Genomic DNA, 27,922 nt, shown 5'->3' with positions numbered 1-27,922 from the left:
TAGGTAACATAATATTTCAGATTCTCTCTGGCTTTATTATTCATTAAAAACATATACTTAAAGCTTTCTTGCAAAATGGAAAATTTTTCATTTTCCCACTGATTGTAATTTTGGAATGTGTTTCTACTGAAAATAATTAGGATCAATGTTTTATTTTATACATAAATTTAGAATCTTAACCTTTAAATGTTATTATGTTGCCTGTATGCATTTTATTAATCAAACTGATATTTGCAGAGTTTGCCACACAATATTTATTCATTTGTATCATTGAAAGGGGTACTCATTCTGTGAAACTTAGTTAAGCAGCTACTCTAGATATACGGCTGTCCTTATTTGATATGCACTTTTTAGTGGAATAGATAACATAAACTCATTTGCAATTTGATTATATTAACTAATTATTTCTATTGATGAATTGCAAAGAAACAAATTTTAATGGATAGACTATCTTATAAGGATAAAGCAAGGACACTTTTTTAGCTTTGTTAGATTTTTAAGGCAAAGGATGGAAGCAGATGTTTAAATCAGAATACAAAATAATTTATTGTACTTTACCAAATTTATTTTTAAATATCTATGCTAAGACAGTACAGTTCAAGTGATACTTCACTATCAAGACAGCTAAAACATCACTGAACAGAACTGAATATGATGTTTTCCTATTTCCTTACATTTAGAATTCGATCGTCATGAAATCCAGATATATGAGGAGGTAGCCAAAATGCCTCCCTTCCAGAGAAAGACGTTAGTATTGATAGGAGCTCAAGGTGTGGGACGGAGAAGCTTGAAAAACAGGTTCATAGTGTTAAATCCCACTAGATTTGGAACCACAGTGCCATGTAAGTCTTCTGCATTTCCTTTGCTATTTGATTTGGAAGGAAAGGATATGTGTGTGTCAGTGGGGGGTGGGTGTGGGGATTATTATTATTTTATTCCCAAGGAATTTCTGATTATGACAATGGAAATGAATGCACAAATGATACTGAAAATCTCGACAAGTCTACAGCTGTCTTGAAATAGTGCTGTAGCCTCTGTCAGCTTGCTGCCTGGTGGCAGTCACTTCTCCAGACTCCTCAGTCTGGTAATGTTCACTAAATGCAGGTGTTAAGAGTTGCGGCAAAATTAGCATTAGCTTTGTATTTTCTTGTACGATTGACATATATCTGAAAAGTTGTGTTTTTCACTTATTTTATTGTAAAGGAAAGGGGGAAAGATGCTGGATCCTCTGACATTCCCAGTGTCGCAGTCCCTTTGTGAATTTTTGTGGTCTGGCTTGTAGGTCTCATTCCTGCAAGGTCATAAGCCTGCTTTTTGATAGCACATTAAAAGAGAGTCTTCTTCCAGAGCATGCAAGATTAATTAAGGTCACATATTTATTTATGTATAAAATACATGATGGGAAGTACAAACATTAAGTGAACCAAACACTCATTTTATGATCTTTGCATTCTTTCTCCATTCATACATTTACAAGGAAAGTTAAATAGTGTCAGAAACATGCTTGATGAGAATGGAGTTAGAGCAAGGAGTTAAATGCCATATCTGCCTTGTTGTAAGGACGACTATACATGTGTCTTCATGTCTTCATTTTGAAGATATATGAGCCTTTACTTATGGGAACTTACCTCTTCCCTGAATATCAGCCATTTTTGCCTTTGTAACTCCCCTTCCTGTGCTTCCATTGCTGACAAGCCCCCTTTTGATTCACACAGGATTTCTGTAGATATTTGAATTCCTTTAAGCTTTACAAGTCAGGTTTTAGCCTGACATCACTCCATCTCTTTCGGATGAGTTTTAGGGTGTCTCTCCCTTCATCCAGTATGCTTAAACATTCAGTTCTCAGTGAGTAATCCTGTTGCTAACATTCTTAGGGGTGTATTGAGGGAATAACCCTCTCACTGTCCCCGTGTGTTGTTTGTAATTCCTTTAGGGGTTGAGTTGCATTGTGTGCACTGTAAATCAGGAAATCAGACCAATCCTAGTTAAATAGTTTACAAAATAAAAATCTCACTGTGACCAGAGTATTTTAAAGTATTTTGTTTTCTATTTTTATCAAATTAATGCATGTAGCATAGTTTAATTAAGTAGTTCTTAAAAATATACAATGAAAAATAACCCCATCTTCTTCTACCTAGTTACCAGAAACACTTTTCAATCTTTCTGGTATTTCTTCTGTTAGTTCTCCATATGTTTTAATAATGTCTTCATTCTGCTGTTTCTTGCTCTATCTAATGTAGGCCTTATCTACTCTCTTCCTGAGTGTCCTCCCAATGTAAATATAGCTCTAGTTTCAGTTAATTCAGTTTCACTTTCTTTTTTTTTGTTCAGTTTCACTTTCTTGAACAGCCTTGTGCTCTTCCCCAACCCAGCAATTTCTAGAGTTCTTTTTTTTCTTCCCCTCATTTTACCTTGCCTTATGTATTCATGCATATAGTTTTGTTTTAAAACAAAGACTGGCTTATTCAGTTAAGTCATGCATTTTTCTTGGAGACCTCGGTCTCACAACCCTCAATCTTCCTGCTTCAGTGAGGACTACACACAGTCCTCTCTGGCTATCCCACGTTAGCATAGGGATGTTTCCCTTTATTGTTGTCCTGAGTTGAAGCTATGGTTCCTGGGTCCCATTCTTTTTCTTTCTTGGTTTATTGCATTGTTTTGCTACAGGACACAACTTGCAACTTGACAAGAAATGTTTTATGGATGTAAATTTTGGATCTTTGTGTTTGAAGTTGTATGTTTTTTGCCCTGTATTTGACTGACTGAGAATATAAAGTCTAAATTATAATACTGAAGAGATGTTAGTCTTGAATCCAATTTGGTTAAGAAGTCTGTTGTTCAGTCACGAGGTCGTGTTCGACTCTTTGTGACCCCATGCACTGCAGCACACCAGGTTTCCCTGCCCCTCACCATCTCCCAGAGTTTGCCCAAGTTCATGTCCATTGAATGAGTGATGCCATCTAATCATCTCATCCTCCGTTGCCCCCTTCTCCTTCTGCTTTCATTCTTTCCCAGCATCAGGGTCTTTTAAGAAGTCTAGGATGTCATTCTAATTTTCGTTCTTTCATAAATGACCTGATTTCTCCTTCAGAGTCTTTTTATTTTGTTGGTTTTCATTATCTTCTTATAATGATGTGCCTTTGTGTGCATCTATTTTTATTCATTGTGCTGATGATTGTGGTTCTTCAGACTAGAAATTCATGTTCTTCTATTCTAGGGAATTATGTTTCTTGGATGATTTCTCTCTGTTTTCTGTTTTGACTTTTTCTAGAATTTCTATTAGCTGGATGTTGAATATCCTGAATTTATCTCTTTAGTCTCTTACTTTTCATATTGTCCAGCCTTTTATCTTTTTATTCTACTCTTTAAAAGATTACCTTGAATTCTTTATCTTCTGTCTCATCAGTGTTTATTACAACTAGTCATAATTTTCATTTTAGGATTATTTTCTGTTTCCTGTTTGATTTTTTTTCCCATAGCACTATCTGTTTCTGGGAACTATCTCTGCTGTATCTCTAAGAATATTAAATAGTGAGTGTAATTCTTTTTTATGTTTCTGTTGTATAGGATGATTAAAATACTCTGGAGATGAATAACGGTAATAGTTGCACAACAGTGTTAATGTACTTAATACCACTGAACTGTGCACTTAATAATGGTTAAAATGATAAATTTTATGTAATGTATATTTTATTATTATTAAAAAACCCTAAAAATTAATCATATTAGCTTCTAAATATTCTAGTATATAAGTATACCATGCTTGATTTAACCCTCTCTGTTATCATCCATTTACATGGTTTGGGTGGCATTTTTGTTACAAGTAACTAAAATGTGTATATGTAAATCTCAGACATAAAATTAGTAGACCAAAGGATATATATAGAGAGAGATTTATACATAGAGAAGTATACATATATTTATTTCATCTTGCTTTCTTCATGCCAAATTAATTTGTAGAAAAATATACTATTTTACCTTTCAACAGATTTATTTTTAGTAAATGTAAATATTCATATCTGAATTTTTATATAGAATGATGTATGTATATCCATACATCAACTCTCACTTTGTTACATGATGTTGGTGTGTCTTACTTTTCTTTAAATCATTCACATTTATATAACATCTAGTTTTTATTAAGCTTCAGAATTAACACACACAAATATTGATGAAGTGTGACAAGTTTGCTTAACTTTTGATACATAGTCTTGTGCTACACATTGTCTGGTAGTCTGGATCATAGGGAAGGAGGTAAATACTGCTGTTAGATTAAGTTGATTTAATTTTCTTTATATATTATATGATCCTGAAATAAAATATTAAAAATTATTAATCTAGGTGGCTAACCTACCTTATTAATTATGTTTTCTCTTTACTATATCTTGGGATAGTTAACAAATGTTACTTTGTTGCTTATTTCCTCACCATATGAAGAGCTGCTAAAGATTAGAATTTTACTAAACAATCCATTAGTTACTTATCATAAAAGTCTAAGGAATCAGCTGTAGTCAAGTCACCCTGATCTAATTTCTCTGTTCTAAAAATGGAAAAAGACTTAATTATGTGGCAATTTAGATTGTGTGTGTGTGTCCACTAGAGAATGGTATTGTCATTAAAATTCACTTGTAAACCAATAACATATCACCAATAATGTGAGATTCTCTCCATCTGATGGAGGTAGTGGTAGAGGCAGTGTGTGTGTCTATACATTTTATTTCAAGCAGCACATTCCCATATGTGGTTTCACTGTAGTGCATCACCAAAAGTCATACTCTTCTAAAATTATCTTCACAGATACTAAGCCAAGTCCTAGCATGTATGTATTTGGGGAAATTAAAATTGCCTTAGAAATTTTATCATACCACTTTTGGTAAAGAATTCCAGAAACATAAGAGAGTATACATTTTTTAATATGAGAAGTCATTATAGCATTTTCAAGCTCTTTAAGTGACTTCATAAATCTCTCTACAGTAATCTGGGATGAGCCAGAAAACAGCAAGGGGAAAAGGGAATCATCTTGTACATAATGATCTCATTTATCAATTAGACCCTTGTTACTGAGCTTGAACTTAAAGTTTTGTTCTTATAAAAGTTTTCTTGGTGTGTTGTTACAAATAGTCCAAATACTGACTGTCACTTTTTCATCTGTTTACTTTCTAACTTTAATTGCATATGGTTAATGATTTTCTCAGATATTCTGCTTATGTAAGTACTTGACTAATAGAAGTAGAATTTTTTTTTTTTATATCTGATGTAACCAAGCTCAGAATAAGGTTAAACTTGAATACACACACACACACATACACAAGTTACCTTTCTTCCTAGGGAGTTCTAGCAAGTTGGCAGAGAGTACCTAACTGCATCTTTGCAACAATTTGAAAGGTGATAATTATCCATTCCTAGCACAACCAGGTTGCAAAGAAGTTGCATGTTTCTCAAATATCAGATAAAAGGATCTTTGACTTGATCTCCTCTCTCTCATTCTCTCAGAAAGAATATTTCAGGTCAGAGAAAATAGAATATAGTAACATCCAGGTGGCTAGATCTACCACTGAGGTGCAAAACAAAACAATTAACATTTGGAAATGTCAATTAGAAGGAAGCTAGAAGAAAGGTGTGGTACTAGGGTGAGATAAAGGATAGACAACTTGTGCATAAAACTACACTTCAGAAAATTGATAATACCAACTAAGAATAGAATTTTGCTCACTTGTTGGACTTGCAAAGTGTAAAGAAATTAATGTTCCTTAAGAGAAAGGGAGTATTGGTCAGATGGAAAAGATACTCACTTGCAATATACTTCACACTTATTAGCTCTTACCTTAGTTAAGAATTTCAAGTTAGGGCTCTGCTTCTAGGTAAATATATTTTGAGTTTCAAGCTGACTTTATAAAGCATATTTTTCGGATGTAAATTGTATATTGAAAACTACCTCTTAAAACATTTCTGTGGATCAGGGTCAACAAACTTTTTTATTCAAGGATCATATAGTAAATATTTTAGGTTTTGTAGTCCATTTAGTCTGTACTGCAGCTATTCTGCCTTTGTAAAATGAATAAAAACATAGGTGATAAAATGAATGAGCAAAGCTGTGTGCCACTAAAACTTTATTTATAAAAGTTTTATTATTTACAATAAGAAGCAAGCAGGTTTTGTAAATAAACTTTATTTACAAAAATAAGAGTTGGTCATAGGCCATGGTTTGTCAACCCCTGCACTGAATGTAAAAGTCTTAAGCTACCCTGTGCATTTTGGTTTATATTTTAATACATTGCATTGTCTCTGTACAAATTCTCAATGCTGTGTTATTTAGTTACTTCACGGAAACCAAGAGAAGATGAAAAAGATGGCCAAGCATATAAATTTGTGTCACGATCTGAGATGGAAGCTGATATTAAAGCTGGAAAGTATTTGGAACATGGGGAATATGAAGGAAATCTCTACGGAACCAAGATTGACTCTATTCTTGAAGTTGTCCAAACTGGAAGAACTTGCATTTTGGATGTCAACCCACAAGTAAGCTGCATGAATTCCAAAGCTGTTCTTTAAGTTTTAGTTCCTATGGAATTTTTGTCTTCAGATTATGAGGATAATCTTTTCCTCTTTTACCTGTGGCTATAGAGAACCTTATGCATCTACAGCTAGTTTATTCAATCTCTAATTCATTAGCCAACAGAGACTTGGATGGCAGTAGATGCTCAAGTCACACCCCTTCCCACCCAGCCCACACACCCCCACACATTCACACACATATCCCATTCATTTCATTCTCATTCTGTGTCTCCCTACTGACCCCTCCCCACCACTCTACACTCAACCCAATCTCCCTTCCCTGCTCAGAGATTTATATTATTAATAGTTTTGTGCATATCATTTTGTCATTTTAAGTATGCTTTAAATAAAAAAAAAAAATATATATATATATATATAGAAAATGTAATGGGTTTTCTCCTTTTGTTGTTGTTTCTTATATACATAAATGGAAAAATTCTATGTAGATTCTTTAGCCTTTTTTCACTAAGCAGTATTTCTTGAAGATCTTTTCATGTTAGGTACTGTTTTTGTTTTTTTTTGTGATTGCTGCAAGATATTTCATAATACTGATATATGTTTATATAACCACTCTGCAGTTAATGGACACTGAAATTATTTCTGCTTTTTCAACATTAACAGAATTCTACAATTAACATAGAAAGCATTTATATCATTCTTAATGATTTGGGATCTTTAAGTTTAATACTTTTCTTTTTGTTCAGGGGTAGGTACCAAAGAGTAGTGAGACTGAAATCAGAACAAAATTAATGGATCACTATTTTAGGAAAGCACTATATGGAATCAGAAGGATAGAAGCGAGGTGGGGGGATGGGGAGCAGGTGTCCTTTATCTTTAGGAAGAGGGTTGGTGGACTTTGATTATTTAGTATAAACTAAAGGGTAACATAATTCAGATTCTAATCCTATATAAATTGGTTTGCACCTGTTCTTCTACACAGGCCCTGAAAGTGCTGAGGACATCCGAGTTCATGCCCTATGTTGTGTTTATTGCTGCTCCAGAACTAGATACCTTACGTGCCATGCATAAGGCTGTAGTGGATGCTGGTATCACTACCAAACTTTTGACGGTGAGCAGTTTTTTTCAGGCTAGCAGTATTATTTTCCTCCTAAAGTTTTTCCTTTTTCTTTTGGGCATGTTTAATTCTATCTATTCATATTTATGAAATAAACACATTACATAAGGTATAAGAGAATAAAAATATGTTCCCTGGATGTAGTTAGGATTCAGAACAGTATTGCTTTTACTTAAAAATCATCATCCGCTCCATTTTAAAACAGAAGTTTACTCTGTGTGAAAAGGAAATGGAACAGTGTTAAAATGTACGTATTAAACTAATTCCCTCTTTTTACTAATGTGGAAACAGGGCCATTAACAAGCATGTTCATAAGGTTTACTATGAGTAGAGTTAGGTGTACTGACTTTTAATTGTTACAGGTTTTCACTTCTCCCTCTCTTTTTCTCATGCTGTGAAAAATTTTAAATATGTAGAAAAGAGGGAAGAAATGAACTCCCATGTGCCCACCACTTAGCTTCAATAACACATGGCCATTTTCGTTACAAATAGACCTCCCTTCACTTCCTCCCTTACCTTGAATTATTTTGGAGCACATCTTTGATATCATATCAACCATAAATACTTTAGTATTTATCTCTAAAGATAGACGTTTTGGATGTAACCATGAAACCATTAACATGTAAACATTAGGAAGAGCAGCTTCCTAATATCATCAATATATAGTCTGTATTTGAATTTCCTCAGTATTTATAATTTTTTTTAGTTAGTTTGTTCACATCAGGATCCAAACGAGATTAACACATTGCATTTACCTAATGTCTTCTAAATCATTTTCCCCCCACCCCTGTGTAATTGAGGTATAATTGATATACAATAAACTATACATGTTGAAAGTATACACCTTGATAAGTTTGGGTTTCTGTATGCACCTGTGAGGCCATCACTGTCAAGAAGCAGGCATGTCCATCACCTCCATAAGTTTCCTTGTGCCCCTCCACAGTTCCTCCCTCCTGCTTCTACCTCTTCCACAATTTAGCTGATTAGCCTTGAAATCAGGTAGTTGTAGTCTTCTTTGTTCTTTTTCAGGTTGCTCCATGTTTCTAATGAGCTTTATGAATATCTGAAATATAGTTATAATAATGTTTTCATGTCTTCAAATTCTAACATTTGCATCAGTTCTGGATTATTTAATGACCTTGCTCCTCATTGTGAGTCTTATTTTCTTGCACCTTTGCTTTGCTGTCTTGGTAATTTATTGGATACCCGATATTGTGAGTTTTGTCCTGGGAAATGCAGCTATTTGGAAATTGTTTGTTCGTTTCAGGTCTTGCTTTAAAACCAGAGCAGTTCCCATTCTAGGGGCAATTACTCTTGAGTGCTGAGGCAAAACCCATTTGAGTGCGCTCTCAGATGACCTGTGCCTCATGAGGTTTTCTGTTCTGCCTTTGGGCATGGATATTGTCTCTGGCTCAGAATGAATAGCTCTCATCCTTCCTGGTGATTCTTTTGTGACCCTGGGTAGTTGTCATGTGCATGGACTGGTATTCAGCTGAATGCTGGAGGGGGTCTTTTGCAAGTCTCCAGAGTTCTCTCTCCCGTATTGCTATTCCATCCTGTATTCTGTCCTGCAAGCTCCTGCCAGCTTGTTCTCCCTGGACTGTCAGCTCTGCTGACAACTTAGAGAGTGCAGTAGCCTCCTCCCGGGCTCCACTGCCCTGTGTTGCAGACTGGAAGCTATTCCAAGCTGGTGTGTAACCTGGTATAATCATGGGGCTCACCGTTTCCTGTCTCTGGAATCCCTGTGTTCCATTGCTAACATGCGAAAGATGCACAATGTCTTTTGTTATTCCATACTTGCAGTCTTAGTTGTGAGGCAGGAGGATTCTTCTGATATCTTTTGTCTTTTTTTTTTTTTTTTTAGAAACTGTGATGTGAAGTGGTAGTATTCCAAGTTTGTCATTCGTTCTGCATTTATAAACTAGAATTCTTCTAACTAATGACTTTTCTTCGTCAACTAGTTGATTACTCTGAAGTAGAGTATTTACAGAAAAGTAGAAAATGTACTTGATACTTCAGTTTTCGGAATAATGGGTTTGTCCCATAACAGGCTCCACAGGTGACCAAATAAGGTTTGTGTTTTTTTAGTTTTTAAATCCACAAGCACATGGATTTAAACTTGATATATTTTACTCTATTGCAGTTATTATTCTTACTGATGTTCAAATTGCCCCATCTTTGACCAACAGGGGCTTATTTAAGTTGGCCCTTGAGATCTATTTCATGAGCCTAATGGTCTCATATAGCTTCCCTGCTGGAAGACAGATGTTCCAGGCTCATCTTGTACATTTTCTGTTCCAAGCCAGGAGTCAGCTATTTGCCCAAAAAGCTCTGGTTCCTTTTAGAGTAAATGGTATTTTATTTTAGGACTATAATATTAAAGATGCACATTGTCCCAAGATTGATCATTGTTTCTAGCTTTATGCACCTTTTAGGTAGACGGAGCTCATTTGGATATATGCTTTTCTGTTTGTTTGTATGTATGAAAGAAACAGTATCATGAATTTATACTGACACTTCCCTATCAAATTCAGGCTTACAGGGTTTTACTTAACCTCTTTTATATGGTAACTCCATTCTCCTGTGCTGAGTATCCCAGTTCTCAGAAACACTGGGAATGTTAAAAGTAGCACATAATTGCTCATTTGCTTTATCTCAACAGTACACAACAGTCTGAATATAAGTGTATAAATGCTACCAGATATGATTCCTGTGAACGGTCTCCTTTATCTTTAGGGCTTTTCCCACTAAGTATTTCAGTCAAATCAAATCAGTGTATTTTAAAGTCACTTGAAATACTCCCTATGTCTGTACTTAAGTCAGTTATTACTCTTTGATGTGTAAGTTATCTTCAGTTAGGAGGAGCCTATTCCTCTTATTTTCTGAGTCTTTCTAATACAACCCCAAAAACCTTCAATGATTCTTTGCTTCCTGGTACAACAAGCTGCTCCAGGTTATCCTTACACACTTCTTGGCCCAGATCTAGAACCAGCCTTCCAAAAACCCTGGTTCCTTTTAGTGGGAAATAGTATTTAGACCTCCTACGGATGCTAGAGGTGTGCATTCAACTTAGCTGGTCATTGTTTCAGGGTCTTCTCAGTGACCAGGTAAAGGAAACATATTTCCCCCTTTTGGAAAATAGACATCATTAGTTCAATTTGATAGTTCCAACTCACATTTTACATTTTTACTTAACTTCTTTCACTTTTTTTAATCATCTTTTTTCCTCCTATGCTGAAAGTCTTCATTTCTAATAGCATTAACATAATTTCAGACTTTACATATATAAAATAAGCACATACTATATATGTAATTCCTGAGTAATTGTAAGGTACAGTTCCAGCGAGGCAGAAAAGGACAAACGACCTCAACAGAAGTAGGTTACCTTTATTCAGGCAAGGAGGGGCAACAGTCGGCCTAACGACCAGGCTGAGCGCCGAGAGGGATCAGGGAGGCCTCATACGTATAGGGAGGTTTGTGGAAGTGATAAGGGAAACGTCAATCAGGCGGGATATTTTGAGTATTCTTTTGTTGAGATGACACTTGTAGTTGGGCAGGGGGTGATAAGTCTTCTGGGCAGGTGTAGGGGGTGGTAGGTTTCCGGACAGGGGGTGATAAGTCCCAGATAGATGCAACCGGCCTGGAGCATCAGGGTGGAACTAAAGTCATACTTTGTTTTCTCCAAAGTTAGATGATTCAGCAAGGGGGCTTTGAGACTGTTGTTCTCTTTTCTAGGCCCAAAAGACTCCTTCGTTCCAGACCCTGAAATCATAAAAAAATGGGGAAAAGGGTGCCATATCTCTCTGGCTACTTCCTGCTGGATAGGGGTGACGGTTTTGGGTCTGGAATGGAGGATCGTCCTAGGGCCCACGGTCTCTTTTTTCTGAGCTTGAGGTGAGGCTCTCAAGAAGAAGACTGGTCTTGACCTGATCTCGAGAGATGGTCCAAATCCGTTCTTGGAGAAACCTTTGAAAGAGATTGAAGAGACAGGGTCCAAATAAGAGGAATAGAATGATAAGTACCAGTGGTCCCAGGAAAGGGAGCAACCAAGGGAGGATCTGTTGGAACAGGTTTTGGGGAGTGTAAAGGTTTTGTAACTCTTTTCTGCAACTTAATTCTGTCTCTAAGTTCTTTGACTCTGCCCTGGACTATGCCCGTTTCATTAACAAAGTAGCAGCAGTCCTCTCCTAGGAAAAGGCAGGTCCCTCCTTTTTTGCGGTGAGAAGGTCCAGGGCTCACCTCTTTTGTAGGGCCACAGAAGCTAATGAGTTAATTTGTTTTTGGATTGAAAGGAAAGACTCCACTACCCGCTCCATGCCTTCATTAAGTTCTTGGGACAGCTTATAGTAGAAAGGGGCAGAGATAGAGATGCCTCCAATCCTGGTGCCTAGGACTGCTGCTATGCCAGTCCCAATCAGGAGGGGGGCTATAACAGCTCATCTTTTCCTGTGGGAAAGTTCCCTTGGGGGTAAACTATTTGTTCTATCTCTTCTTCTTTGAGGAATGTTAGACCTGGGGTCATGAAGACCAAGATGCAGGGTCCAGGGGTGTCTAAGGGGAGGCATGAATATGCATAGGTCCCACAGAGAGTGGAGATTCTTGGACTGGTGCAATTATTTGTGCTGTTCCAGAGAACCCAAGTGGAACAGAAGGAGGGAGCAGAGTTTGTAAGATGAGTGTAGTTGGGACTAGAGTAGTTAATACAGGTTAGGTTTGAAGAGACTGGCCCAGTGAGTTGTGTAGTTTTTTGTTGGGAAGGGGAGGTATAGTTGCCCTGTGACAGGTTGTAGAAGGTTCCCTGGAGCCACAGTTGAGACACCAATGTAGTCAGGTCTTTGAAGGAGGTTCCTGTCGGGGCGCTGGGCCAGAGGTCTTGCAGTAGTTGGGTCAGGAACAGCTGTAGGTTGAAAGGAGTCCAGGTCATTTAGTGTCCTCTCAGATGGTTGACAGGGGTTGTTGCCAGGTGAATTTTAAGGAGGTGGGTCCTGTGAGGGAGACTTGATAGGTGTCATTTAAGGAGGGCAGCGCAGGATTGGAGGTGACCTGTTCTAGGCGAGAGAGGTGTACCCAGGAGGTGACCTTCTCGAGTTTAGCTGCAGTTGGGGTAAGGAGGATGACTTTGAATGGTCCTTGCCACTTTGGGGTTAGGTCACCCTGGGGACTATCAGACAGATAGACCATGTCCCCAATTTGTAAAGGGGGCAGGGAGGCTTGGGGGGCGGGGGCAGGCAAATTGTGGTTGACGTATTTCCAGAAGGCATTGCGGAGTTGCGCCAGCAGAGGGGAGTGTAGGAAGCTTGGTATGGGAGAAGGTTCAACGGGGAGTCCAGGAGGGAGCATGGGCCTTCCATACATCACCTCAAAGGGGCTCAGCCCCAGGGGTTTTCTGGGCAAAGCCCGTATTCTGAGTAGAACAATTGGCAAAAGTTTAGTCCAGTCCAGATGTACTTCGAGGGTTAGTTTGGTAAGGGTTTCTTTGATTATTCTAGTCATCCTTTCTACCTTTCCTAAGGACTGGGGACGGTATAGAATGTGAAATTTCCAGGGTATCTGTAAGAATTGGACAAGTTGTTGGGTGACCTTGGATGTAAATTCCGGGCCATTATCAGACTGTAGGGATGAAGGCAGGCTAAACCTGGGGATAATTTCTGTGAGGAGGATTTGGGCCACGGTGTGGGCTCTTTTGTTTGTAGTGGAAAATGCTTCTACCCATCCCGAAAAGGTGTCCACAAGGACTAGAAGGTATCTGACTCTCTGGACTCGGGGCATATGAGTAAAATCTATCTGCCAATCCTGTGCTGGGAGGCTGCCTCGCATTTGATGGGTTGGAAAGGATGTCAGTTTAAGGTTGGAATTGGGGTTAGTACGTTGACATGTTTGACAAGAGCGGGTAAGGTTATCTAAATAGTTTGTCAGCATTGGATATGGGGACGTGGTTACGGAGGAACTGTTGGAGTGTCTTGGATGAGGGATGAAAAAATGAGTATAGATAAGAGAGGATTTCTCTGGTGGTGGGAGGGTCGGGTGGAGTCAGAGCTAAGATGACAGGGCACTGGAGGGAAGGATGGGACAGTGCTATCTCCTTTGCCTTCTGGTCTGCAGCATTGTTGTAGGCTGATATGAGACTTCCCTTTTGATGTCCCCTACAGTGGAGGACTGCGACTTTGTTTGGTAAGAGTGCTGCCTCTAGAAGTTTGTGGATCAGATCTGAATTAATAATGGGGTATCCCCTTTGGGTTAGGAAACCTCTTTCTCTGCATATTAGGACGTTTGAATGAAGTATGTTGTAGGCATATTTGGAGTCTGTGTGGATGTTAACCCTTAGATTTTTAGCTAGAGTTAAAGCTCTGGTGAGAGCTAACAGTTCTGCCTGTTGAGAGGTGGTGTGTGGTGGCAGAGGTGAAGCTTCAATTGTCTGGGTTCCATGATTGTGACAAAGGTGTCCCTGGTTGATGGCATATCATGCTGCAAAGGGTGGGGATTTTTGAGAGCTGCCATCAGTGAACCAGTGTGGGGTGTCTGGGTGTAGGATGAGCTGATCTGTTACATGTTGGAAGGGGTTTTGGGTAAGATCTACTGTTAGGCTGCAGCTATGTAAGAGGGAGTCTGTTGTAAAGGACATGGGTAATACGCTGGCGGAGTTAAGGGGAGAGCAGGGGGAGAATGAGAGCTGAGGGTCGAGAAGAAAGGCGTGTAGGACCTGTACCCTGGAAAGGGGAAGGGAGAGGAAAGCCCGATGTGATAGCAAGTCTCGGAAGGTGTGTGGAGAACAGATTGTTAAAGGGGCATGTCTAGAGGGTTTATTTGCTTCGGGTACGAGGGCTGCGATAGCAGCAATGGCCTGTATGCAGGGAGGCCACCCCTTGGTCACCATGTCTAACTGTTTTGATAGATAGGCTATGGGAGCCCAGGTGTCTCCAGCCCGCTGACATAGAAGCTCCAGGGCCTGTCCTTGGTTGGAATGTGCAAAGAGAAAGAATGGTCTGGTGTGATCTGGCAGGTAGAGAGTTGGCACTCAGAGGAGGCTCTGGATGAGCTGGCGAAGAGGACTGGCCAGCAAGGAAGGATTAAAGAGGGGTTCATCCAGACATCCTTTAGTTGCCTCATAGAGTGGCTTTGCAATGAGGGAGAAGTTGGCGATCCAGATACAGAAAAAATTTAGGAGGCCAAGGATAGACAGGAGTTCCCTTTTTGTTTTTGGAAGTGGACAGTTAATTAAGGCCTGGATTCTATCTGGGGGAATAGTTCTTTGTTGATGGGATATGGAAAGTCCCAGGTAGGTGACTTTTGTCTGGACTATTTGGGCCTTAGATTGGGATACCCGCTAAGCCCAGGATCCCAGGGCCCCAAGCAGTTTGGCAGTATGTTGGAGGCAGAGTTTTCAGGTTGGGCTACAAAGGAGGAGGTCATCTACGTATTGGAGGAGATGACTCGGGGCTAGGTCGAGTGTCTGTAGGTCCTTTTGTAAAGCCTGTCCAAACAAGTGGGGACTGTCTCTGAACCCCTGGGGGAGAACTGTCCATGGTAGCTGTTGGGACACGTGAGTCTTGGGGTGAAGGCGAAAAGGGATTGGGAGAGGGGGTGGAGGGGGATGGTGGAAAAAGCGTCTTTGAGATCTAATACTGTGAAGTGGGTTGCAGTCGGGGGTGTGGTAGACAGAAGGGTATAAGAGTTAGGGACCACTGGGAATGTCGGCATAATAGCCTCATTGATTTTTCTCAGGTCCTGGACCAGTCTCCAAGAGTTTGGTCCCTTCTTTACTGCCAGAATAGGGGTGTTGTGTGGTGAATGAGTAGGAATTAGGATAGAGGCTTGAAGAAGACGGCCTATGATAGGCTTAAGTCCCTTGTGGGCCTCCAGGGTGAGACAGTACTGTTGTTGGGTGATTATAGTCAAGGGGTCTTTTAGGATAATGTGGACTGGGGGATGATGTTTGGCTATGGATGGGTGATCAGTGTCCCAGACTTGGGGATCTAAGGCAGGTAGATCCAAGGGAAGGTCAGGGAAGAGGGATAGGGACTGTCTAGGTGCCATCTGCATGCAGAATATAGAGACTGTATTGAGGTGGGGTATGGTAATAAAGACCCCCAATTTGGATAACAAATCTCTCCCTAGGAGTGCCATCAGGCACTGAGGCATTATGAGGAATGAGTGTATAAGGGTCGCTTTTCCAAATTGACAGAGTAATAGAGGACTGATTTTTGGCCTTAGGGGAACTCCAGAGACCCCCTTGATTGTGAGTTCTGAATCTTGAGTTGGGCCAGAGTAGGAAGTTAAGAGAGAGAAAGTGGCTCCAGCGTCTACTATAAAAGAGATCTTTTTTCCGGCCACTACCCCGTCTACCCTAAGTTCCGAGCTTGTGTTTAGGACACGGGCCGGGGGGCTGGAACCCGGGCCCCGTCATTGGAACAACTCTCTTAGAGTTGGGCTGGGGTCTTGAGGAGAAGTAGGGATCTCCTCAGATGCACCAGGGCGTCCCTGTGGACATTCCACTCTCCAGGTCTGGGAGGTGGGAACCTCCCCAGGGGTGCCAGGGCATCCCCGGGGACAGTCCATCTTCCAGTGTCCCCATTGACCACAGGTTGGGCATGGTTTTGTGGGGAGCCGCGGGTTTGGACATGCCTTTGCCCAGTGTCCCGACTGATTGCATCAGAAGCAGGGTCCCGGGGGAGTCTTAAGCCCCGTTCTGGGATGACTTGGGCCAGGCTGATCTCTTTCCTTAATCGCTGCTGCCAAAAAGGCATATTTAGCTTTTCTCTCAAGTTCTTTTTCTTTCTCTCTTAGCCTCCTCCCCTCTATTATTGAACACCTTAAAGGCTACTTCTAGAAGGTCTCTTTGGGGGGTCTCAGGGCCCTTTTCTAGTTGTCGAAGCTTGCGTCTGATGTCAGGGGCAGATTGGCTGATGAATTGAACATGAAGGTAGAGTAACCCAGCAGGGGTAGTGATATCTAGGTTGGTATACTTCTGGACTGCCCCTGTGAGGCGTGCCAAGAATAAGGCTGGATTTTCGTCTGCCCCTTGGGTAATTTCTCTGACTTTATCATAACTGACATGGATATGAGTATTTTTTATGCATTCTTTCCAGAATGCAGGTGGATCATATGATTGAGTCTCCTGATACCTGGGTCACCGGGCTGGTAAGTCCAGTGGGGACCTAACTGAGGCACCGCCTCATCAGCAACTGGGCTGTCCCGGTCTTGGTTATGTAAATGATCAGCATGGCTTTTGCCGCTTGCCAGATACAGTCTTTTTCATCTGGAGTGAGAGTGGCATTTAGGATATAATATACATCACTCCATGTGAGGTTATAGGCCTGGGAGAGTTTCAGGAATTCTTTTCTGTATCTGGTAGGATTTTCAGAAAACAATCCCAACTTTTCTTCTGTCTGGCTCATATCTGACAATGAAAATGACACATGGACTCGGCTGGGGCCCTCTGGTCCTGCCACCTCTCTCAGGGGAAACGTGCTGGGTACGTGACCGTGTCAGGCGGGGAGGGAAGTGGGGAGGGAGAGTCAGGGAGATGGGGTAGCAGGGCCGAGGGGGAGTCAGGAGAGAGGTTTCGGGGCCAGTAGGTGAGTTGGATGAAGGGGAAGGAGAGAGTTGGTGGGGTGGCAGGTAGGGAGGGGGCTCGTCCACGGGGTCGAACTCCAGGAGTGCAAAAGGTTGCGGTCTGCAGTTAGTTGAGGAAGAAAAAAAGTGCATAGAAGGACCTCGTGGGTGGAGCAGGCCTGGCATAGGGAGGGCCTGCTCCAAAGGGCCCAAAAGGCTTGGGCATAGGGGATCTCCGACCACTTGCCATTCCGTTTAAGGAAGTCAGTGAGATTTTGGAGAATGTTAAAGTCAAATGTGCCGACTTCAGGCCAGCAGTCTTGATTGTCTAATTGGCATTGAGGCCAAATCTGTGTACAGAGTTGAGTTCAATGAGTGAGAGTGGTTTGAGATTTTTGAGAACATAGGCCAGAGGGGAATCTTTAGGGACAGATTGGCCAGACCCCATAATTGAAAGGCAAGCAGAGGCTCCTATTGGGAACTCGAGTCATCACCCGTAGTCGCAATAGGAGTTATGAGAAGTGGAGCATCCCCCACCGTCGCCTACAGAGTGGCCCTGGGCCGGGGATCGCTGGGACCCGGAGAGGACTGAATTCTAGGGTGCCTGTAGAACCCCGTCCGGATCGGATCTTACCTTAATCTAGGGACTGGCTTGAGTGGAGTGTTGCTTGTAGAGCCGTCAAATGGCAAGAGGTCCCTATTCTGGAGGTCGTCAGAGAGAGAAAAGGGGGTAAAGCCAAGGACTGAGAGTACGCAAAGCATCAATAAAGCCTTAGCACAAGGCTTGCACTGCTCACGAAGGCGCTAGGCGTCCCGAGGGAAACTTAAGAGCCCTGGCAGAGAAGTGAGGGGAACTTAAGAGCACTGACAGAGAAGTGAGCTCGGGGGATGTTCCCGAGCTCCCAGACTGCCGAGAGAAGGGGAAAACAGTGAGAGGGAGGGAGAGTGAGAGAGAGTGAGACGAGTGCCTCACCCCCTCCCGGGTTTCAGCACCAAGAATGTAAGGCATATTTCCGGCAAGGCAAAGGAAAGACGACCTCAACAGAAGTAGGTTACCTTTATTCAGGCAAGGAGGGGCGACAGTCGGCCTAACGACCAGGCTGAGCGCCGAGAGGGATCAGGGAGGCCTCATACATATAGGGAGGTTTGTGGAAGTGATAAGGGAAACGTCAATCAGGCGGGATATTTTGAGTATTCTTTTGTTGAGATGACACTTGTAGTTGGGCAGGGGGTGATAAGTCTTCTGGGCAGGTGTAGGGGGTGATAGGTTTCCGGACAGGGAGTGATAAGTCCCAGATAGATGCAACCGGCCTGGAGCATCAGGGTGGAACTAAAGTTATACTTTGTTTTCTCCAAAGTTAGATGATTCAGCAAGGGGCCTTTGAGACTGTTGTTCTCTTTTCTAGGCCCAAAAGACTCCTTCAGTAATAATATTAACAGTGTGATTATTGAGAAGTTTTAAGTTTCAGACTTAAAACTTTTTTAAAAAATTGTACTTATGATATATCCTTTGAATATTATTTTAAAGTCACTAATTCAGTGTTTAAGCCATCAACTTAAAACACATATTTGTTTTGCTTTTAAGTTTTAGGTATTACTATTTTTAATTTGAATTTAATTTTGTCATATAATTCTATGCATTTTCATAGTTCCAGAATAAATCTTTAAATCAAACACAATTTAGCTTTTCCTGTCCTCTTTACTCCAATCTCCCACCTACATAGGTGGTTATTTTCACAATTTTTAATATAAATATGTGTGTGTATCCTTCTGTGCCCATTTCTTACATTAAAGGTAGCTTATTACATACAGTAGTCTGCCTGCCTTTTTCACTTACTAATATATTCTGGAGATCATTCTGTAGCCATACAGAGAGAGGTTTTTATTCTTCCATCTATATGGTATACTAGATAAGTGTTACGGGATTATTATTGTCAAATAGAATTGATTTGTGTTTTAACAGGACAGATTGCTAATGACTATACTAGGTAAGATTTGTTTACAAGTTGGCCTGTTTACACATCTATAACAAAAGGCTCCTCTGGCCATGGTATTCTCCAGGCAAGAATACTGGAGTGGGTTGCTATTCCTTTCTCCAGGGGAATCTTCCCAACCTAGGTGTCGAACCTGGGTCTCCTGCATTGCAGGCAGATTCTTTACCATATGAGCCACCAGGGAAACCCAAAGATACTTTAGTTGTTTCAAACTGATTTAGAGATCTCAGTGAAAATATTAACTAAAATATAAGTACTAATATCCCTCAGGCTTACTTGAGAACCCACTTCCTATTTTACTTTCCTGTAGGTGTTTTCACCAAATCCATTAACTTATATACCATTATTGGGTTGATGTTCCTAGTTTATGTATAGATAACCCAGACCTGAGCTCCAATTTACACTAGCATTCACCTACTTAACATTACAGCTGCACCTGGATGTCTCATAGACACCTTAAACTTAGCATGTACAAAGTAGAATGTTTTATTTACCCCCACCCAAAATCATATTTTCCCCACTCCCACCCACCCAACTCTGCATCTTCTGCAACTATTCATTTATTCAAGCTAGAAACTCGAGCTATTTTTGATTCATTCATATTCCTCACATTCCATATCCAGTCCATCAGCTAAACCTGACAATTTTATCACCAAAATATCTGTCTATTCTGCTGTCATTTCCATTTTCTCTGCCTCCATCATAATCCAGAGATGTCTTTCCATCACATCTAGGTCTTCCATGACCTAGCCTGTGCTATTGCAACTTATTATCCCATCCTCCCTTGTCCTCCATCCATCTTGGTGGTCTTTTAGTATCTTTCAGTATCCTTTTTCCCCTTGGACTTTACATTGCTGTTTCCTGTGCCTCGAATGCTCTTTCCTCCACTATAGTTCTCAATTTAAATGTCATTTAGGTAGGTTAAATGTCATTTATTCATATGTAGAGTCACTATGTCTCTCTAAGGTAGGTCTCTTTAAGGTAGGTCTCTTAAAATTCTTTGTTCCTGGTTGGTTCTTTCACAGTACTTACTACAACTTGCAAGTTTTTGTTTATTTGCCCTCTTATTTGTCTCCTCCACTAAATGGTAGGAACCCATTCTGTCTTATTCACTGTTATATCCACAGATTATGAAACAGACATTTTAATGGGAACTTAATATTTGGAGAACCTGTAGAAGTATTGTGAAATTTCAAAACACAATTTAATGAAAAGCTTTACTTGCTCATGACAAAACCCATTCTTTACTTATTCTCCTTAAATATGCCAAATGACTAGAAGTATTTTATGAAACATAAACAATAATGAAATATATAACAAAGTGTGTGTGTGTGTGTGTGTTGTTGTTGGGGGTGGGGAGCATGTAGTCTTCAAACTATTCTTCTAAGATTCTCTTTCTTAGAAAAAGGCAGTAAATTTGGCTTGAAGCTTAACAGCCACTGAAACTTGGGTTCCATGATTTACAGACTCCATAAGGTAAAAATATTTTGAGAAGGATGATGCAGTCGGGCTATGCTGTGCTAAGCTGCTTCAGTCATGTCCTGCTCTTTGCGACCCTGTGGCCCATAGCCCACCAGCCTTCTCTCTGCATGGGATTCTCCAAGCATGAATACTGGAGTGGGTTGTCATGCCCTCCTCCAGGAGATCTTCCCAACACAGGGATCAAACCTGTGTCTCTTGCATCTCCTACACTGGCAGGCGTGTTCTTTACCACTAGCGCTACCTGGAGGCTAAAGACCTACAATAATTCCTTATTACTTTGGATTTCACCCTAAGATTATTGTCAAAAGTCTTTTAATTAGGAATCTTATCTTAGTATCAGTGACACAGAATACTCATAAATGCAAACATGAATGAATGCAGCTGGAATGACTGGATATGAACAGATGATAATATATTTTTTAACGCTCTATGTAGATTAGAGTTTGAGGATTGATATCACACTCAAAACAAATATCCATCCTAGTTGCTTCTTACTTCACTTTGATTGTGAGCAAGTATACACGGTATAAACTTTTCCTCTTGAAACTCTTTGACAGGACTCTGACTTGAAGAAAACAGTGGATGAAAGTGCACGGATTCAAAGAGCCTACAACCACTATTTTGATCTCATCATCGTCAATGACAATCTAGACAAAGCCTTTGAGAAACTGCAGACTGCCATAGAGAAACTAAGAATGGAGCCACAGTGGGTCCCAATTAGCTGGGTTTACTGATGATTCAGTAAGGCTCACGATTCAAATAAAACTTCCAAAAAGTGACTTCAACAAACAAACCTTCTACTGAAAAAATACATGCACAGATAGAAGATATCTGCCAAGTCCAGGCATTTTTATTGTGTAGATTGAAATACCAGTACACTATTCTGAATTTTTATATAAAATGTGGTTGAGAAGGTGTACTAATATATGATTTATCTTAATTTTTCTAACTTTTTATGGATAATCTTTCTATTCATATCACATAAAGAAATGCGTTGAAGCATTTTGTATATGTTTTGATTTAGTACCCTTGCCTTTTTCATCCAAGGAATTTTCAAATCATTCACTCTAACATTGGTCTACATTTTCACTGTGATAATGAATACTTGAAATAGTTTTGTAAAGCTGCCATTTAGTTCAGTATTTAGTGAAGGGTCAGCTACTCTTATTAGGAAAAAATAATGGTTTATTGGCCTTCTTTACTAATATATTCAATTTCTTACAGAAGCAGAATTTTCATGTCAGTGCTACAGCTAGCCTATTACCATCCAAATCTGACATCGGAAGTCTGCTCAGTGCAACATAAGCTTCGTTATTTCAGAGTTGTATGGCTATCCATTCTAATTTATGCAGCTATACTATTTTTCCCCCTCATGCTCTCTCTCGTAAAAAAAATGAAGAGCAATACCTTGCACTCTAATTTGTTGCAGTGATGGGCTGATGCTTCGTTAACATATACACAGCAAGCAAGGCCATGCCGGCCAAGAGAGTGCCTTATCCTGCAAACATTACAGCAGAATGACTCTGAAAGCTGATCTGTTGTAAAAGTTTAACTGATGAAAGTGTACCTATTGCTTTATACAGTTTTCTATTAGGATATGATCAGCAAATGTATCATGCCTCTGAAAATTTCTGTGATGCTGAAAAATGCTTCTTAAGTTTGCTGTTGGGGGTTTATGTGAACAATCAGTTTGCTTTCTGAAGTGTGATGTGATCATTAGGGTATTTTTTCAGTTTTTTGTGTTGTGAACCAAATCCACTGAACAATTTATGAAATCTGGAAAAAATCATCAAATGTTTTATCTCAGTAGACTATATATATTATATAATATGTACAGTGTATGTATTATATAATATGTATTAAATAATGTTTTATATATTTTTTTACATTTGTTAGGAAATGTACTTTTTGTTTAGGAAGTAAACTTTTTGATTAGGAAAACACTTTTCCTTCTTTAGATACGTTAACATATGCAAATTTCCAAAATTCATCTCAGTTAATATCTTCCTTTAAAGTATATTCAGAGATGCAGATTATTGTTAAACTAAGTTAGCCATATTTTATACTGCTGCTAGCTTTTCACATAAACAGTATTCACACTTAACGGGTTAGGTGCTTAAACTTTGGTGATCATCTTTGTCTGCTGGTAGGCACAGACCCCTGGCTGCTGAAATTTGTTTTCCCCTCAGCGAAGCTGTCACATGGAATGCTAGCCCAAAGGACTCAGAGGGAAGAGAAAAGACATGTTGATAAGCAACAGGCACACTGTTCTTCTTCACAATGAAACCAAACACCCAAGTAGCTGTATGGAGGTTCGTTGTCCCAGAATAGGAAATTGGTAGCAAAATGGATCATACCTTTTAGTAACTTTGGTAACTTTTAAACCACGTACATCTACATCAAAGTCTTGGCTTCTCAAAGATGAATCAAAGCACAGTGTCGAGATGATGTCCCATGACTTAGCATCTTAACACGCTATAAATTTTAAGAGAAATTTTATTTTCACATTCTCAGGAAGTATGGTGTCTTCTGCAGTGTGCCTTCATGCTGCTACCTGTAGCCTCTTGGGGCTCACTGGGGCCGCTGCCTGCAGCCTCTTGGGGCTCACTGGGGCTGCTGCCTGCAGCCTCTAGGGGATCACTGGAGCCGTTGCCTGCAGCCTCTTCTTGGGGATCACTGGGGCCGCTGCCTGCAGCCTCTAGGAGATCACTGGAGCCGCTGCCTGCAGCCTCTTGGGGCTCACTGGGGCCGCTGCCTGCAGCCTCCTCTTGGGGATCACTGGAGCCGCTGCCTGCAGCCTCTAGGAGATCACTGGAGCCGCTGCCTGCAGCCTCTTGGGGCTCACTGGGGCCGCTGCCTGCAGCCTCTTGGGGATCACTGGAACCTCTGCCTGCAGCCTCTTGGGGATCACTGGGGCCGCTGCTGCAGCCTCTTGAAGATCACTGAAGCAGCTCAAGAAGTCTATCCACAGGATATTTTACCCATCGACACAACAGAGATGGTTTTTACATCAGACATATTTTAGGCCTTATCACATGGTATAAAGTGCACATTATTTAGAAAACAGTCTACACTTAAAAGAGTTATTTCTATTATAAATGGTATTCATGACTAACTAGTTTATACACATGAGATTCCTCCTAATATAAAGTGGAACGGTGCAGTTGATTTAATTTCCATCTAGATGCCAGAGCTGAAAAGAATCAGTTTATAGCAAAGTTCATCTATCTCAATAAAGAGTCATTGAACTTGAAACTGAAGTCCCATCTGGTTCTGTAGAAACCAGCAGAGCTCTGCTGGGGCAAGAAGTCCCAGAGGTCCCAGAATTCTCCTATAGCAATGAGAGTATAGTTGTGATCAAGGGAATGTGAACTTCTGTAGGGAAGGTCTAAGATAACTAGCTTTACTGAAGAGAAAATAGTTTAAGGTGATGTTGAACAGTTGGTAATCATTAAAAATATACGTGCATATGCTTTTGGGAAACAGTGTGCCAACATACTAACGCACCTGAGGATTCCTTGTGGACAGGTGAGTATCCACATTCAGCATTCAGGGCATGATTATTTATATACAGCTAAATATTATATATATTTTTAAATATACAAATATCCCATTATCCATAGAGTTGATGTCCCTGGGTAAGTCATTTAACTAGTGTAATATATGTGATGCACTCAAGTAGAATTTTTCCTTTTATAACCAAGCCTTGATTATGCAGTTTCCATTTCTGTTTGATATTTGGATAGTGTCAAATAAAATACTATCCAACACATCAGGACTTTGTTTACTTTTACCATACAACTGCTGAACATAGTTTTCTAAGGTAGAAATCATATCATAAACCCAGTACAGCAATAGTAGCCTGAACCCTAGATTCTAGAATCTAGTAAATTTAATATAATAGCTTATAAGGACAAGTTTTCTTTAAAAGAGCAAATTGGATATTAACACCAATTTAGAAAAAGAATGCAAATTAGCAATAAAATATGTTAGTGTAGCATTATAGACTATGGCCAGGTACTAGCTGCTTTGACAGTAATATCCCAGTGACCATAGAAGATGATCTTTGTTTTAGAGTCATTTAAATTTGTACTTATTTTTATGGATAACAACAAGTGTCACAATCCAGTGATTGGCATTGATTTTTCAGATGGATAGCCATGGAGTTAGGTATTAATTATTTTAAACTGGTAAATATTAAACATAAAGTTTTGAAAATTGGTCTACTTAACACTGTACTTTTATGACTTCTGAAACAACACCCCGTTTTCCAGAAACCACAGGCTAGGGAGCCAATAATTTTATAGTGATGAGTCTTTATACTACATATGGAAAAAGCAATCCTGAACTTTTCTGCATATAGCTAGCAGGTCATTTTTTAAATGTTTGAGTCATCATATATATAATATATATATATATACAGCTATGTGTATAATATGTAAAATTCTCCCAAGATATATGGATAATAATAATACTAAAATGTTCACTATGTAATTATAACTAATGCTCTTACATTTTTAATTATTTCCAAATTCTTAGACATTATGAAACTTTTCACATAGTTTTCAGAGGCTCTGGTTTTACTTTGAGGCAGATACTAATCCCCTTTCTGAAAAATATTTGGAATTAAGCTCAGAAAGGTATTCTAACTTAATTTCCTTAGGGAAAAAGGACAGAGTCGTGGATGGAAACCTCTTGGGAAATACTTATTTAACCCTTCAAATGAATTTGAGATATGGTTCAGGCTTAGCGATTAAAGTACCTGCCCTTCTCTTGGATTTGTTGTGAGAATTCATGTAATAACATCTGTAATGGATTTGGAGTTCTTGGGAGAAATTCAGTATTTTAAATAATAGGATTATTGTATATAGTACAAGTTAATATTCACAAACTTTTAAGAATACAATTGAGTAGTAATTCCTCATATCAGTTTTTACATATACATTATATGTCTGAAGAAGATAACAATTCTATAATTTTCTTAAGATTATTTTTAACTGCATTTTTGCTAGCTTGAAGTTTTATTTTTAATATTTTCCATAATTTATCATATTACTTTGTTTCTGGAATGACTTAGTACACAGAATCAAAAATGAGTCCTTAAACACTAGAAAGTGAAGGAATGATGCTATCTCATTTCTAAGGTAAGACTTTAAAAGCGTGATTTGCACTACTTCTGCAGTACCACTGCACTGCATTCTTTAAAATAGTCTCTCTCTTGATAAAAATAGAGCTGGTGCTCTTCTACTGGCTGAGATCCTAATTATGACTCCTGACCATATGACCATTGATAAAATTTACATCTCCCGTTTAATAATACACTTGTTAAATAAGGCTAACTTAATATTTGTCTTCACCTTAAATTACAAGAAGTAATTTATAACTGATGAGGTAAATGGTAAATTGGAAAATCCTTATTAAGCTACTTTATCTGTTTCTTATATATATTCATTTGCCCTGAGTTTGCTTATTTTTTTAGTTCTTTTAAAGTGTACCTCTCCTGGAGCTAACATAGTGATAGGTGCCACTATTTAGAGATTCTGCCTTCAGTTTTAAAACAGCTCTGAGGATGTTTGTCCAGCCTGAAAGAGGTTGTGTTCCGGTCGGTCTCTTAGTGGCCTTGGTCAGGAGGTTTTGAGTTCAGAATCCTTTTCTAAGGCCAGAACTTTAGGAAATCCTCCTCCTCACCAACCAGACCACTCACAAGTCAAACAAAATTTAAGTAAGCAATCCAGTACTCTATTACATTTGAAGACACTCTGATCTTTGCCCCTTAAAGCTGCTTACCTTATTATTCTGCCTGAAATTTATCACTGCAGCCCTATTGTTCAACCCATAGTATTACGTTTAAAAGGCATTTGTTTCTTTAAAAGGGGAAACATATTCAATTACCTCCAATTGGGGGACCTCGAATCCAACTGGACTGCATTTTTTTTTTTTTTTAGTTCTGTTCTCTACCTGCTTCAAGGCCACTGGCTGATACTGCAGTGCTATGAGAAATGTGACTTGCCTCCATACACCAAAGCTGGCCAGAAGCAACAATTCTTTTTTCCCCCCCTACCAGCTTTAATTGTTTTCTAATCTACAGCACAAATTGAATGAACACATCTACAGATGATGTAAATGCCACTTATAACTTGGCAGATTAAATGACTTAATGCTTGTAAATCTGTCTTGAGTCCCAGTGAACAAGTTCTAACACAGAGCAAAAGCCAAAGGTCTTATTTTAGAAGTCAGGGATGAATATCTTTATTGCACTTCAGTCACAGCAAGCCAGGGATAGAAACATACAAATATGACAGACCATGCCTGAAACGTAACCTTCTTCATATCAGTCAAGGAGGCCTGGGAGCTTGGAGGAAGAGAGAAACTCTGCTATATATATTATTACCAACACTAAACCATAAGTCACTACCAATTAAAATATGTGGTTCTCGTCTTATTCTTAAATAGAGGCAGGCAGTGATGTGAGTAACCTTACTTTGCAGACTTTGCAGAACATACATTATTCTGATAAACATGGTCTAACTGAGAAATGCCTTAGTCTTTTTAGTGGAACTTGATTGGAGGAATAGCTGATCTCCATCTGTAACTGAAATACAAGGTAAATACTTCTTTTGGCTTTGTGTTCTCTTTAAAAAAGAACTGCTGACTCCTGTTTCTTCAGTAACGTTGATTTTTAAGAAAATGTTTTCTTGGATTTTGCTAGAAGAATGAACACTAGGGTTCAGCACCTAGTATAATTTCCACATGTTATGTTAGCTCTATTAAGAGCCCATGATGAAGTTGATGTGAAGACTTTGGGTGTTTTCCCCCCCATTTCATTTTGGTATATTTTTATTTTGAACACATATGCATGCTCTTTTTAACCTCTAGTCTGTGAAATGATGGTAGAAGAGTTTTTTTTTTTAATGGAGGGCAAAATACTTGTTAACAACCAAAAAATTAAAGCTGAACAAGCTGCTAAAGGTGAAAAAGTTTAAAAATAAAATTAATTGCTACTGCTTTCCAAGTAATTGTATTACTAGTACCTGTACAAAAGAAACATTATTGCTGTCCTTGTATAAATAAAATTTACCTGCAGTACAATTAAGTATTGACTTCTCAGCCACTGTCCCTGTAAATTTTTCTTTTCACATATTAATGTTGTCCAAAATGAAATTTACTGAAATGTTCAATCTGTGAGACTGCATAACTCCTGGTAAAATATTTTTGTACATATAAAGAAATAAATACTTAATATTGGAAAAATGTAATGTTTCAT

At 39.3% G+C, this 27,922-nt stretch overlaps 1 protein-coding gene across 7 annotated transcripts in view; it reads left to right on the top strand.

The window, feature by feature from the left end:
* Positions 1 to 22,938, top strand: part of PALS2 (protein associated with LIN7 2, MAGUK p55 family member) — a 121,149-nt gene extending 98,211 nt beyond the window's left edge. For all 7 annotated transcript variants that reach the window (XM_065939001.1, XM_065939003.1, XM_065938999.1 and 4 more), the window contains 4 exons: positions 681 to 842; positions 6,317 to 6,519; positions 7,496 to 7,624; positions 21,216 to 22,938. In XM_065939001.1, coding sequence (XP_065795073.1) covers positions 681 to 842; positions 6,317 to 6,519; positions 7,496 to 7,624; positions 21,216 to 21,392 — 671 coding nt within the window. In that variant the 3' untranslated portion in view covers positions 21,393 to 22,938. The remainder of the gene's footprint in view (positions 1 to 680; positions 843 to 6,316; positions 6,520 to 7,495; positions 7,625 to 21,215) is intronic.
* The last annotated feature ends 4,984 nt before the right edge of the window (positions 22,939 to 27,922 follow it).

Source organism: Muntiacus reevesi, chromosome 6 (genome assembly GCF_963930625.1).
Source record: "Muntiacus reevesi chromosome 6, mMunRee1.1, whole genome shotgun sequence".
In the NCBI taxonomy this organism is placed as follows: domain Eukaryota; kingdom Metazoa; phylum Chordata; class Mammalia; order Artiodactyla; family Cervidae; genus Muntiacus; species Muntiacus reevesi.
Note: the sequence above shows the minus strand (reverse complement) of the source record. Positions and strands in the feature narration are given on the sequence as shown.